Source organism: Quercus lobata, chromosome 9, assembly GCF_001633185.2.
Source record: "Quercus lobata isolate SW786 chromosome 9, ValleyOak3.0 Primary Assembly, whole genome shotgun sequence".
NCBI classification, from domain to species: Eukaryota; Viridiplantae; Streptophyta; class Magnoliopsida; order Fagales; family Fagaceae; genus Quercus; species Quercus lobata.
The window spans coordinates 23,244,694-23,255,128 of record NC_044912.1 but is presented as its reverse complement, the minus strand read 5'-3'; the positions used below and the strand labels follow the sequence as shown (position 1 = coordinate 23,255,128).

General features: G+C 35.6%; 1 protein-coding gene across 1 annotated transcript; it reads left to right on the top strand.

Moving 5' to 3' along the window:
- The first annotated feature begins 695 nt into the window (after window positions 1-695).
- On the top strand, window positions 696-7,744 carry LOC115959271 (anaphase-promoting complex subunit 13-like). The gene is made up of 4 exons (XM_031077624.1): window positions 696-779; window positions 6,741-6,825; window positions 6,941-6,994; window positions 7,349-7,744. The coding sequence occupies exons 2-4, from the start codon at window positions 6,750-6,752 to the stop codon at window positions 7,435-7,437; spliced, it is 219 nt and encodes a 72-aa protein (XP_030933484.1). The 5' UTR covers window positions 696-779; window positions 6,741-6,749; the 3' UTR covers window positions 7,438-7,744.
- Window positions 7,745-10,435: the final 2,691 nt, after the last annotated feature.

Genomic DNA, 10,435 nt, shown 5'->3' with positions numbered 1-10,435 from the left:
CTTTTGGTAAAATAATTATTGGGTATTAAAAATTATGGTTTTTTCTGGTTGATATTATTTTTTTCTCTAACCCAAGTGTCTAGACTTATCTTACCCTTAAGTTGAGTATCATTTATTAAAGATTTAAATTACATTTTTTTTATATATAATTTGGGTTATAATTTTAAATTAAACCTTAAATTTAAAATTTGGTAATTGAACAAAAAGGTTTAAATAATTTTTAATTAATCTAATTAACTAAAAATAACAAAAATTCACATAAAAAACAAAAGCCTATATAAATAACCATAAAAAGTTTGATGTGATTTGTAAAACCTATACAGTATACACTATATGAGAATTTTTAAATTGGAAGAGAAAAAAATCTAAAACAATGCTTGTTCCAACAAATTAAGCTATACGTATAAACCTAAATTTAGTTTGTATAGAATTCTTTCTCAAATAATATAAATATATATATATATATGTATTTATTATGTGTTCTGCATGTGAATCATGTGATAATAATGATTTCCATCCACAAAGTAGACTCGAAAGTGTGATGAAATGATTAATTTTGTCATTATGTTTGATTTTGACCTAAACATCGTGGGTCTTCTTGAATTTTCATTTATTTTTATAAAAAAAATTCTTTTAAAAATATTTCGAATTGGGCCCCGGTTCCGGGCTTGGATCACCAATGTTTTTATTTTACACCACGGCCCAGCACCTTACTGTTTCACTTCTTTCCCCGAGTCTGACTCAGTTCTCAATTCCCTCTCTCTCTCACAGAGTCACAGGTACTGCCTCTCAACCTTGCTCAGCTAGTTTTTCTCATCAAACTTTTCACATTGCTTATTTTTAATCATGGGTTTGCTTCTTTTTTTGTTTGTTCGTACAGTGTTTATGTGAAATAATATGTTTATATTTGCAAATTTGTATTGAGCAAATATAGCTTCTTATTATCATCAATATAAGTTATCTCCGATGACCCATTAAAAATTGAGGAAAGTTTCCACCTTGAGCGGTCACAAAAAGCCTCACTGTAGTGAAGACAGACAGTGTGGTCTTTTAGGAAGAAAAATTCTTAAATGTAGCAAGTTCCTTATTTGACACTTGTATCTCCTTAGTTTGTAAATTTGGGAACATTTTTCAATATTTCTTTTAGAATTGTATGCGTATCTTCCCAGATGCCAAATGGATATGTGTGTGTCTTTTTTGGGATTTTTCTCATTGCAACCACTGTAGATGGGTATTTGCTTTAGAAGTGCTAGTTTTGCTGTTTCAACATTTGCCTTCTGTTACTGCTACCATTGAAGCATTACATCAAACACCTTGTATGCACTTCCCCACTTAATCTTGCTAGATATATCTCCTTGCTTGCCAAAAATTACCAACAATTAATACCTTTGTTGTATCCTTAGTAATGTCACAACACCAACCCTTTTGTCCTTTGAGTCTTTCAATGCCTTCTTTTTCACTTCTTCGCTAAACGGCACTCAACAAAATCATTCTCTCCACCGCTTAGAAACATCTCTCAGAATCTTTGGATTATGCCAATACTCTCTTTTTTTAAGCCTCATCCGTTCATGGCTCTTATTTCTTCTTCTGGGTGTTGCACTTCACTGAAATTCTGGTTTTTGAGTCTCTTGTGGCAGCCTTTTCCCTGCTTTGCTCAGGGAGGTTGCAGAATGGGAAATTTTGTGGGAGGATCTATGGATTGGTGTATTGTTTCATATGGTGTTTCAAAGACCAAGAAAAGATGGCTGTACATAGTACCGGCCTTGTTGGTGGGATTAGCTTCATTGCGCTTTTGTTGTTGGTCATGGTGCTACTCTTGAGAACGTGTGATGAGGGCATTGCAACTAAAAGTACTGCCCGTGTGGGTTTTGCTCCAAAAGGAGACATTTCTTGACTACTCAAGAATCTTTTTTTTGATAGGTAATAAGATTTTATATTGAAAAAAAGAACATCATGCTCATGATAGTGAACACTCTGAACAAGAAACAGATACAAAAATAATCAAGAACTAAAGGAACCAGAGGCTAAAAACTCAGATAAAGAAATACAATTCGTACACCCCCAAATGCGAGCCCAAAGAAACAGAGTACCAGAAAGGAGAGATTTTAGATGATTTAATGTTCTCTCCTTGTCTTCAAAAGTGCGGTTATTGCATTCCTGCCAAACTAACCACATTAAACATGCCGGGACCATATTCCAAATGGTTGAACAATGCCTTCCAAACCAGTTTCTCCACATAAAGAAAAAAGAGCTGACTAACCTTGGCATTATCCATTGGATCCCAAACACTGCAAAAGCTTCACTCCATAAGGCATGAGAAAACTTACAATGAAACAGGAGGTGATCCACTGATTCCCCATCATAACAGCATAAACAACACCTATTTACCAGAAACCAACCTCTATTGACAAGATTGTCAATGGTGAGAATCCCATCATTAGCTGCTGTCCAAAGGAAGAAAGACACCCGTTTAGGCACCTTTGCACACCAAATGCCCTTCCAAGGAAATTCGTTAGTGTTAGGACTAGATAACAGCTTGTAAAAAGAACGCACATCAAAAACCCCAGACGTGGTCAATCTCCAAACCCAGTGATCCTCCCCTTCACCCCTCGGCATAGAGGAATAAATAAGCTCAAAAAAGGAATAAACAATGCCTGCCTCCCAATCCTGAGGACCATGACGGAAAAGTAAATTCCAGCTCTTATTTCCTTCAGAATTAGATAAAACCAAGTCGGAGACCCATGCATCTTTAGAAAGAGAGCATGCAAACATGGTAGGAAAAAGCTCCTTCAAAGGAATAGGCCCACACCAAGGATCATGCCAGAAACAAACATGGCAGCCCTCCCCCACATTAAACTGAATTTGACTGAAAAACTTCTCTGACTCTTTCTTAATACTCCTCCACATCCCACACCCATGAGAACCTCTTACCCCTCTAGTGCACCAGCCTCCTCTTCCCTCACCATATTTGGCTGCTATAACCTGACGCCATAATCTGTTACTTTCATTCCCAAAACGCCACAACCACTTCTCGAGTAAGGCCTTGTTAAACAACCCAATCCTCTGGATCCCCAAACCACCACTCTCAATAGGCAAACAGACCTTATCCCAAGCAACTAAAGGGTATTTAAAAACATCCTCCGAGGCCCCCCAAAGGAAATTCCTCTGAATTCTTTCTATCCTAGCTGCCACAGCTTGAGGGATAGTAAACAAAGATAAAAAATATGTGGGAAGGCTTGAGAGAGTACTTTTTAATAAAGTAAGCCTGTCACCTTTTGACAAATAAAGTCTTTTCCAGTCAGATAGCCGTTTCTCCATCTTTTCTATAATAGGGCTCCATATCAACGCATCCTTATAATGGGCCCCAAGTGGCATGCCCAGATATCTCATAGGCAGTGTGCCCACCTTGCAACAAAGGGTACGGGCCAAAGCATTCAGATTCCCAACATCCCCAACAGGAACAATCTCACTCTTACCTACATTAACTTTCAAGTCTATAATAGCTTCAAAGAAGATCAGCACCATCCGAATGTATAATAACTAGTCCCTAGAAGCATCACAGAATAGAATAGTATCGTCAGCAAAAAGAAGATGAGAGATATATACACCTCCTTGTCTATGAGACCCCGCTTGAAAACCACAAAGAAAGCCACCATTTTCCGTTCTCTTTAGAAGTCTACTCAGCACTTCCATAACTAATAGGAATAGAAGGGGAGACAAAGGATCCCCTTGGCACAGACCACGAGAACTACCAAAGAAACCAGCCGGAGACCCATTGACCATAATTGAGAATTTAAATGTAGAAATACACGCCTTAATCCAACCTCTCCACCTCACCCCAAAGCCCATTCTTTCCATAAGGTAGAATAAGGCATTCCAATTCACATGATCATAAGCCTTCTCTATGTCCAATTTAACTATGACACCCGGGATGCCACTCTTCAATCTGCTGTCTAAACATTCATTAGCAATTAGAACCGAGTCAAGAATCTGTCTACCTCCCACAAAAGAATTCTGTGAGTCGGATATCAGTTTATCCAACACCCCACGGAGTCTATGAGCCAATACCTTAGCCAAAAGCTTGTAAAGGATGCCCATAAGACTAATAGGGCGAAAATCTTTAATATTGACTGCAATCGTCTTCTTAGGGATCAAACACAAAAAGGTGGCATTAAGAGATTTCTCAAAAACACATTGGCTATGAAAATCCTTGAAAAAAGCTAGGACATCCTCTTCCAAAACATTCCAACATTTCTGAAAGAAAGCCATAGAAAACCCATCTGGCCCAGGGGCCTTATCCCCTTCCGCCTCCATGAGAGCCTCAATAATCTCCTCCTTCTCAAACTCCCTCTCCAACAAAGACCTCTCATTTTCGTCTAAACAAGCAAACTCTAACCTGTCAATAGTAGGTCTCCAAGCTTCTGGTTCCTGATATAATTTTTTATAAAAATTCACTACCTGATCCGTAACTTCTGATTCATCCTCATAGCGAAAGCCATCCACCTCCACTTCCCTGATCTGATTGGTACGCCTATGAGAATTGGCAACTCTGTGAAAGAACCGCGTGTTGTTATCACCTTCTTTAATAAAAAGGGCCTTGGACTTCTGCCTCCAAGAAATCTCTTCCAAAGAGGCCAAGTGATCTATATCAGATTTAACCGCCAACCTTCTAGCCCTGTCCTCTGGAGTCATCACCTGCATCTCTTCTCTCTTGTCAATGTCTAAGAGTTCAGTTAGAAATCTCTTCTCTCTTGACTACTCAAGAATCTTGTTTATATGACACGTCTTGGAGAAACATTTACCTATGAGCAGATGCTCCACTTGACTGGAAATTTTAGTGAAGCAAATTTATCAAACATGGCCACTCTAGAGACCTTTTCCCGGGGTTTTTGGAAGGTTGGATTCTCATAGTCATCAAACAAGTATATTTTCTCTCCTTCTTGTCATGGAACTTGAAGGTGTTTCCAACAATAGAGCTACTGCAATGGCACTATGGCAGTGACCTCCTTTGACTGTTTGAGCCATGGTGCTTGCTTACTTTGGCAGTGACCTCCACCATATTTTGGAGCCATGGTGCCCTCTTTTCGGCAGAAAGTTTTGTGTTGTTTCCAGCTTTGTTTTCCAGTTTCCATTGGTTTGTTGGTGTTTGCTAGCTATGCTTCATTAGATCTATTGCTTGCCAGTCCATCTTTGGTGTTTTATGGTTTCTAGCCACCATTCTCCAGCTCATCCTAGCTGTGGTCATTGTTTTTTTCCGGTGTCTTTCCTTTTTGTCTGTGATCAGTGCTGCTTCTCGCCAGCTATCCCATCATCTCCTTCGCATTGCACTTGATCTGGCATCTTTGAGCTCATATTGAGCCCTTCACTCCTGCTGGGCAGGATTCCTTCTTCATCACGGGTTCATCACTGGTTCATATGCAAGATGGGAGTCCACATGTGTAAACTCCATCTTGAGGGGGCCTATCAGAAATTTTACTTTAGATTAGTAAATTTATTTTGCAGATTTTTTTTTTCTACACATTTTCCACATATGCTAAAAGTGGGTAGTTTGTTAACTAGTTGGTTAGTCTTGTTTGGTTAGTTTTAGAGCAACTTCAATATTAATCAGAAGCTTGGGGGATCTAATTTTCCAAGTTTTTCTAAAAAAACAAAGCTTAAGGGGATCTGGGAATATTTCAAATCCCCCTGTTATGTCATTGAGTAAGCTAGATGTTGTGTTGTATTTGGAGGGAAAGGAACGCTAGATGCTTTGAGGGATGTTAGAGGTCCTTGCTAGAGATTAAGTCTTTTTTCTTGCATACTCTCCTTGTTTGGAGTGTGGTTTTGTAGCATTTTTCTTGTTTTTCCCTTCCTGCTTTTTAGATCATTGTAATTTTGGTTCTTGATTTTTGCCCCCATAGTACATCCCCAATGTACTCCGGTTGGCTACTTTTTTCTTAATTAATAATATTTTTTCGTTACCTATCAAATTTTTTTTTATATAAAGTTGGTTTTCAACACACATTTTTCTTTTTAAAGCAAGATATGAGCATTGTACCTATTGCTATCCCATTGAACCCTTTTACCACCTGGGCAAAAGCTCACAGGCATTTTTCAGCAGGACTCATTGAGCCTATATTTGTGAACATTGTACATATTTGCTTGCTGTTATACAGAATCTGTATACTCAGAAGTTTGAACTGATGATGCTGGTCTATTAGGTTCTTCTTTGAGACATTGTAAGCGATGGGATGTGTGATGTGTTGTTGCTATTTAAAAGTTAAAACGTGCATGATCTGTGAAAAACAATTCTTGGCATTTGGACTTAAACCATGTCTTTATGTTACTATTTGATGTCTTACCTTCTTTTTTTGGTGGGTTTTGAGAGTCAAAAAGCTTCTCTCAATTAAGCATTGGTGGATTTTTAAGGGTACTCAACATGGGTTGTTGAATAGTGTAGCGAAGTTGAGAGCTTTATGTGTTTGATTTATTAGGCAATTCTGAATGCTTCTTATATTAGTTTTCTTTTAAATTTTTGGCTATGTATTACGGGCATGGGTTCATTTTAAGATGATGCTATCATTGGTATAAAAAATCAGTTAAATATCATAAGCATATGTTGTGATTTATGATATAATTGCTTTTCCTTGTATGAACTGCTAGGTGTTCTATTTCAGTGACTTGCTTAAATCTGAATGGTTATGATTTGTTAAGCCACAAGAGACTGATTTGTTAAGTTATACTTCGTTTTTGTTGACTAGACAGCAAACATGGCAGAAATAAGCCTGGGGATACTAATAGATATTGTGGATGAGGATTGGATGAGAGACACCTTGCCTAATGATGGTACTGTTTTTCCTTCCCCCTCCCAATATGGATGTGCACATATCAAGAAAAAAAATTTCTTCCCTATTTCTTTGTAGGCCAGTTGTTTGATTTGTCTTTTCAATTGATATTGCAGATCTTCCATTACCACCAGTTTTGGTTGTTAGAAATGATGACACTGAGGAATCAAGTATGTATATTGATTAGATTACTCCCTCTAGTTAAGTGATACTAAATGGAGAAGTGGGTTTTTCAAATGACCATTTTATGTGTTTGAGTTCTCTATACATCTAATTATGTTTCTAGTATCCATTGTTTTAAAAGTTAAGGTTCTTAGATATGTCTATAAATTAAGTGGAGTCTTGCTCTCTTTTGGGACCGTGAGAGTGGCAAAACTTTGTGTTTTGATATAAATACTTCTGTCTGCTCTGATGTTGCTAATTTTTAGCATATTGCATTCATCAAATGATCATTTTTTTCCTAACTTATTTGGTTTAGTAATTTTCTTTCTAATACCTTTGATTGGATCTGCTACATTGATCAGATCAGGAGACTCAACAGGTTGGTGGAGATACTTGGCATGATCTTGCATTAGGCACTCAATACAGCTCTCATGCCTCAGGAGGTGCATAAGCAATACTTTTGAAGTGGTTGGATCCTTTTTATTGGGGGATTTGAAGTTCATGGCTCTCTATCCTTGTGTGAGAACCCTTAGAATTTTTCATGTAAAAGACTGTAGTTTTATTTTGATAATCATATGAGAAGACTTTGGTTATTAGTCCTTTGATGAAAGAGCTATGGTGAAGTGTCAATTTATGCAATGTTCTCTTTTGCACTGGCACATCACCATGTATATATTTGTACTTCACTTCCCTGTCATGTGGAGTTCATCCTTAAGTTCTCTTCGTCTGCAGTAATATGAATTGCTCTGCTTGTTAAACAACTTAATTTGGTTCAATTTGCTTATTTACCTTAAAAAAAAAATTCATTATTTTAAAAACATGTCCTTTTGGTTTGGTTTTTGCCTCCATCTCTCCCTAAGAAGTTGCCTGATAGTGTACATTCTGAAAAATCATGCCAGGATTCTTTTGGATTTAGTGCATTCTAAGATAGCCGAGTATAATTTAGCAAGAAAGAAACCTGGGCGGGACAGGTCTGTAGCTGCTTTTCTTTTACAGAATGGACTCAAGGATTAATATTGCTTAAATCCTAATTGAAGGATCCAAAATATATTTCTATCCAAAACCATTTTGTTCAATTGAATTTTATCTACGGTCAGCCACCTGTGATTTTGACCAACTTTGAAGAAGTTATCGATCTTTTAAATTGAATAATGTTAGGGATGCAAACTTTTTTACAAAATATTTTACAAATTACTGATGTGGGAAATGATTATTGGTAAATGAAAAAATGATATTAATAGTGGGTCTAAATGAGAATTAATAAGAAGTTAGTCACATCAATAATTTGTAAAAATTTTGTAAAATAGTTTGTGGCTTTAACAATATCTTTTAAATTTTTTTTAACCAGTGGAATCTAAATGGTTATTTAAGGGTGGGGAGAAAAATAGTAGAAATTATTATTTACACTAGAAGAACTGCTGATGTGACCCTCTCAAGTAATGAGATAATGTTATCTATGCAAATGTATGAGTGAGTTTCCTAATCAACACAAGGATTAAAAAATAAAAATAAAAAATTACCAATGTTACATTTGCATAAATAACAACATTTTATTGGTTGGAATATAAAAAAGAACCATGTCAGCAGTTCCATCGGTGAAGCTTATAATATCTCGAAAAACAGGTCTAAGATTTGGACGTGTCTCCAGCAATCAATTTTCACGATGATGAGAAAGAGGAAAAAGGAATTTGATTAATTGGATCATTGAATTTGACTGTTATTCTGTTTTCACTCTTTACACTTAAAACAATTGCACAGAAATTACAATCACTAATTTGTTTTAAGCTTGTCAAAAAGTTAGTTCATTAAAAAAAAAAAAAAAAGGTCAAAAAGTTGGATTGATTTTTTATTTGATTTTCCACTGATTTTAGATTTGGTTTTCTTTTGAATTTGAGTTGATTTTATGATTGGATTATCATGTGGATTATCACAAACGGAGGGCTCCTGATGGCTCCACCTCATCTACCAATTACAGACCCATATTTGAAGGGAGCAGCTGAGTTGTACAAAGATGGTGTATTTGTTACTGTGGATCTCAGGTGTATCGTGGACGCTTACATCTGCATCTTTGAAAATGTCTCATCTTATTATGGACGATATATTTGCTTCAAGCACCTCATTAGTTGCAACAAAGAAGGATGACATTAAGCTCTTGTAGTTCAATTACCATAATGGCACTTTCCGGTATTTCCAAACATCCAGGTTCAAATCCCCTACACCAGTAATTAAATTGTCCAAAAAAAAAAATGTTCGAATCTTTCTTTTTCTTTTTTCTTTTGAGAATTTTTTTTTCAAGTCTTAAGTAACTTCTAGGGGTACATTAATTTGGTGCTCTTTTTTTTGTTATTGACTCCTCTTTCATAGCTTGGTACTTGCATGCTACTCCCTGGCTCTACAGCATAATATAATTTGATAACAAATTATATTTTAAACAATTAATAATTAAATAAAATTAAATGGCTTAATGAAAACCATAGGCATCTCTCATATAAGGATGTCAATGTAGTATTTCTAAGAATATCTCCAATAGGCTCTAAAAACACAAAATGCTCTCTATTATAGAGAGTAAACCTATAAAATGACTCTCCAACAGACTCTCTATATCTGAAATTTTTTTTAGCTCATAAACAATAGCTCATCAAGTCTAATGAGCTACTGTTCATTCTTTAAATATTTTTTTTCCTATTATAATAATAAGGTATTGAATAAAAAAATGTTAGAAGTTGTGTAGTTGTTAAAAAATAAATAAATAATGAATGAAGAAATAATATTTAAATGAGATAGAAAATCCGTTGGAAAGTGTATTTGAAAAAATGGGTAGCTAAAAGGTAAAAGTCACTGTTCATTCTCCAAACAGTACAAAAATTTGTCTAATCTGCTGGAGATGCTAAAAGCATCTCCAACAGGAGAGTTAAACACAAAATGCTCTCTACTTTAAAGAGTAAACCCACAAAATAAGCTACTGTTTATTCTCTAATGGATTCTCTATATTCTAAAATTTTTTTGGCTTATAAACAGTAGCTCATCAAGTCTAATGGGCTACTGTTCATTGTTCAAATATTTTTTTCTATTATAATAATAATGTGTTGAATAAAAAAATGTTGGAAGATGTGTAATTGTTAAAAAAAGAATAAATAATAAATGAAGAAATAATATTCAAATAAGATAGAGAATGAGATAGAGAATATGTTGGAAAGTATATTTGAAAAACTGGGTAACTAAAAGGTAAAAGTCACTATTCATTCTTCAAATAGTACAAAAATTTGTCTAATCTGCTGGAGATACTCTAACTATAGGCAATTACCACACACCCTTTGTGCGATAGTCACTCTACAAATATAAGTGTTTGTAGGGTGTGAGGGGTAAATGTTAGAGTTCAAGTTTCTAGGAATGAGTTTCACACATATATATACTTAGATTAGGCTAGTGTAAAATTTTTATCTTGTAGC

Excerpts from the sequence above, each read along its gene's own strand:
- LOC115959271 (XM_031077624.1), top strand. The coding sequence starts at position 6,750 with ATGGCAGAAATAAGCCTGGGGATACTAATAGATATTGTGGATGAGGAT. Across the intron at positions 6,826-6,940 it reads AGACACCTTGCCTAATGATG|ATCTTCCATTACCACCAGTT; the intron begins GTACTGTTTTTC and ends TTGATATTGCAG. Across the intron at positions 6,995-7,348 it reads TGATGACACTGAGGAATCAA|ATCAGGAGACTCAACAGGTT; the intron begins GTATGTATATTG and ends TACATTGATCAG.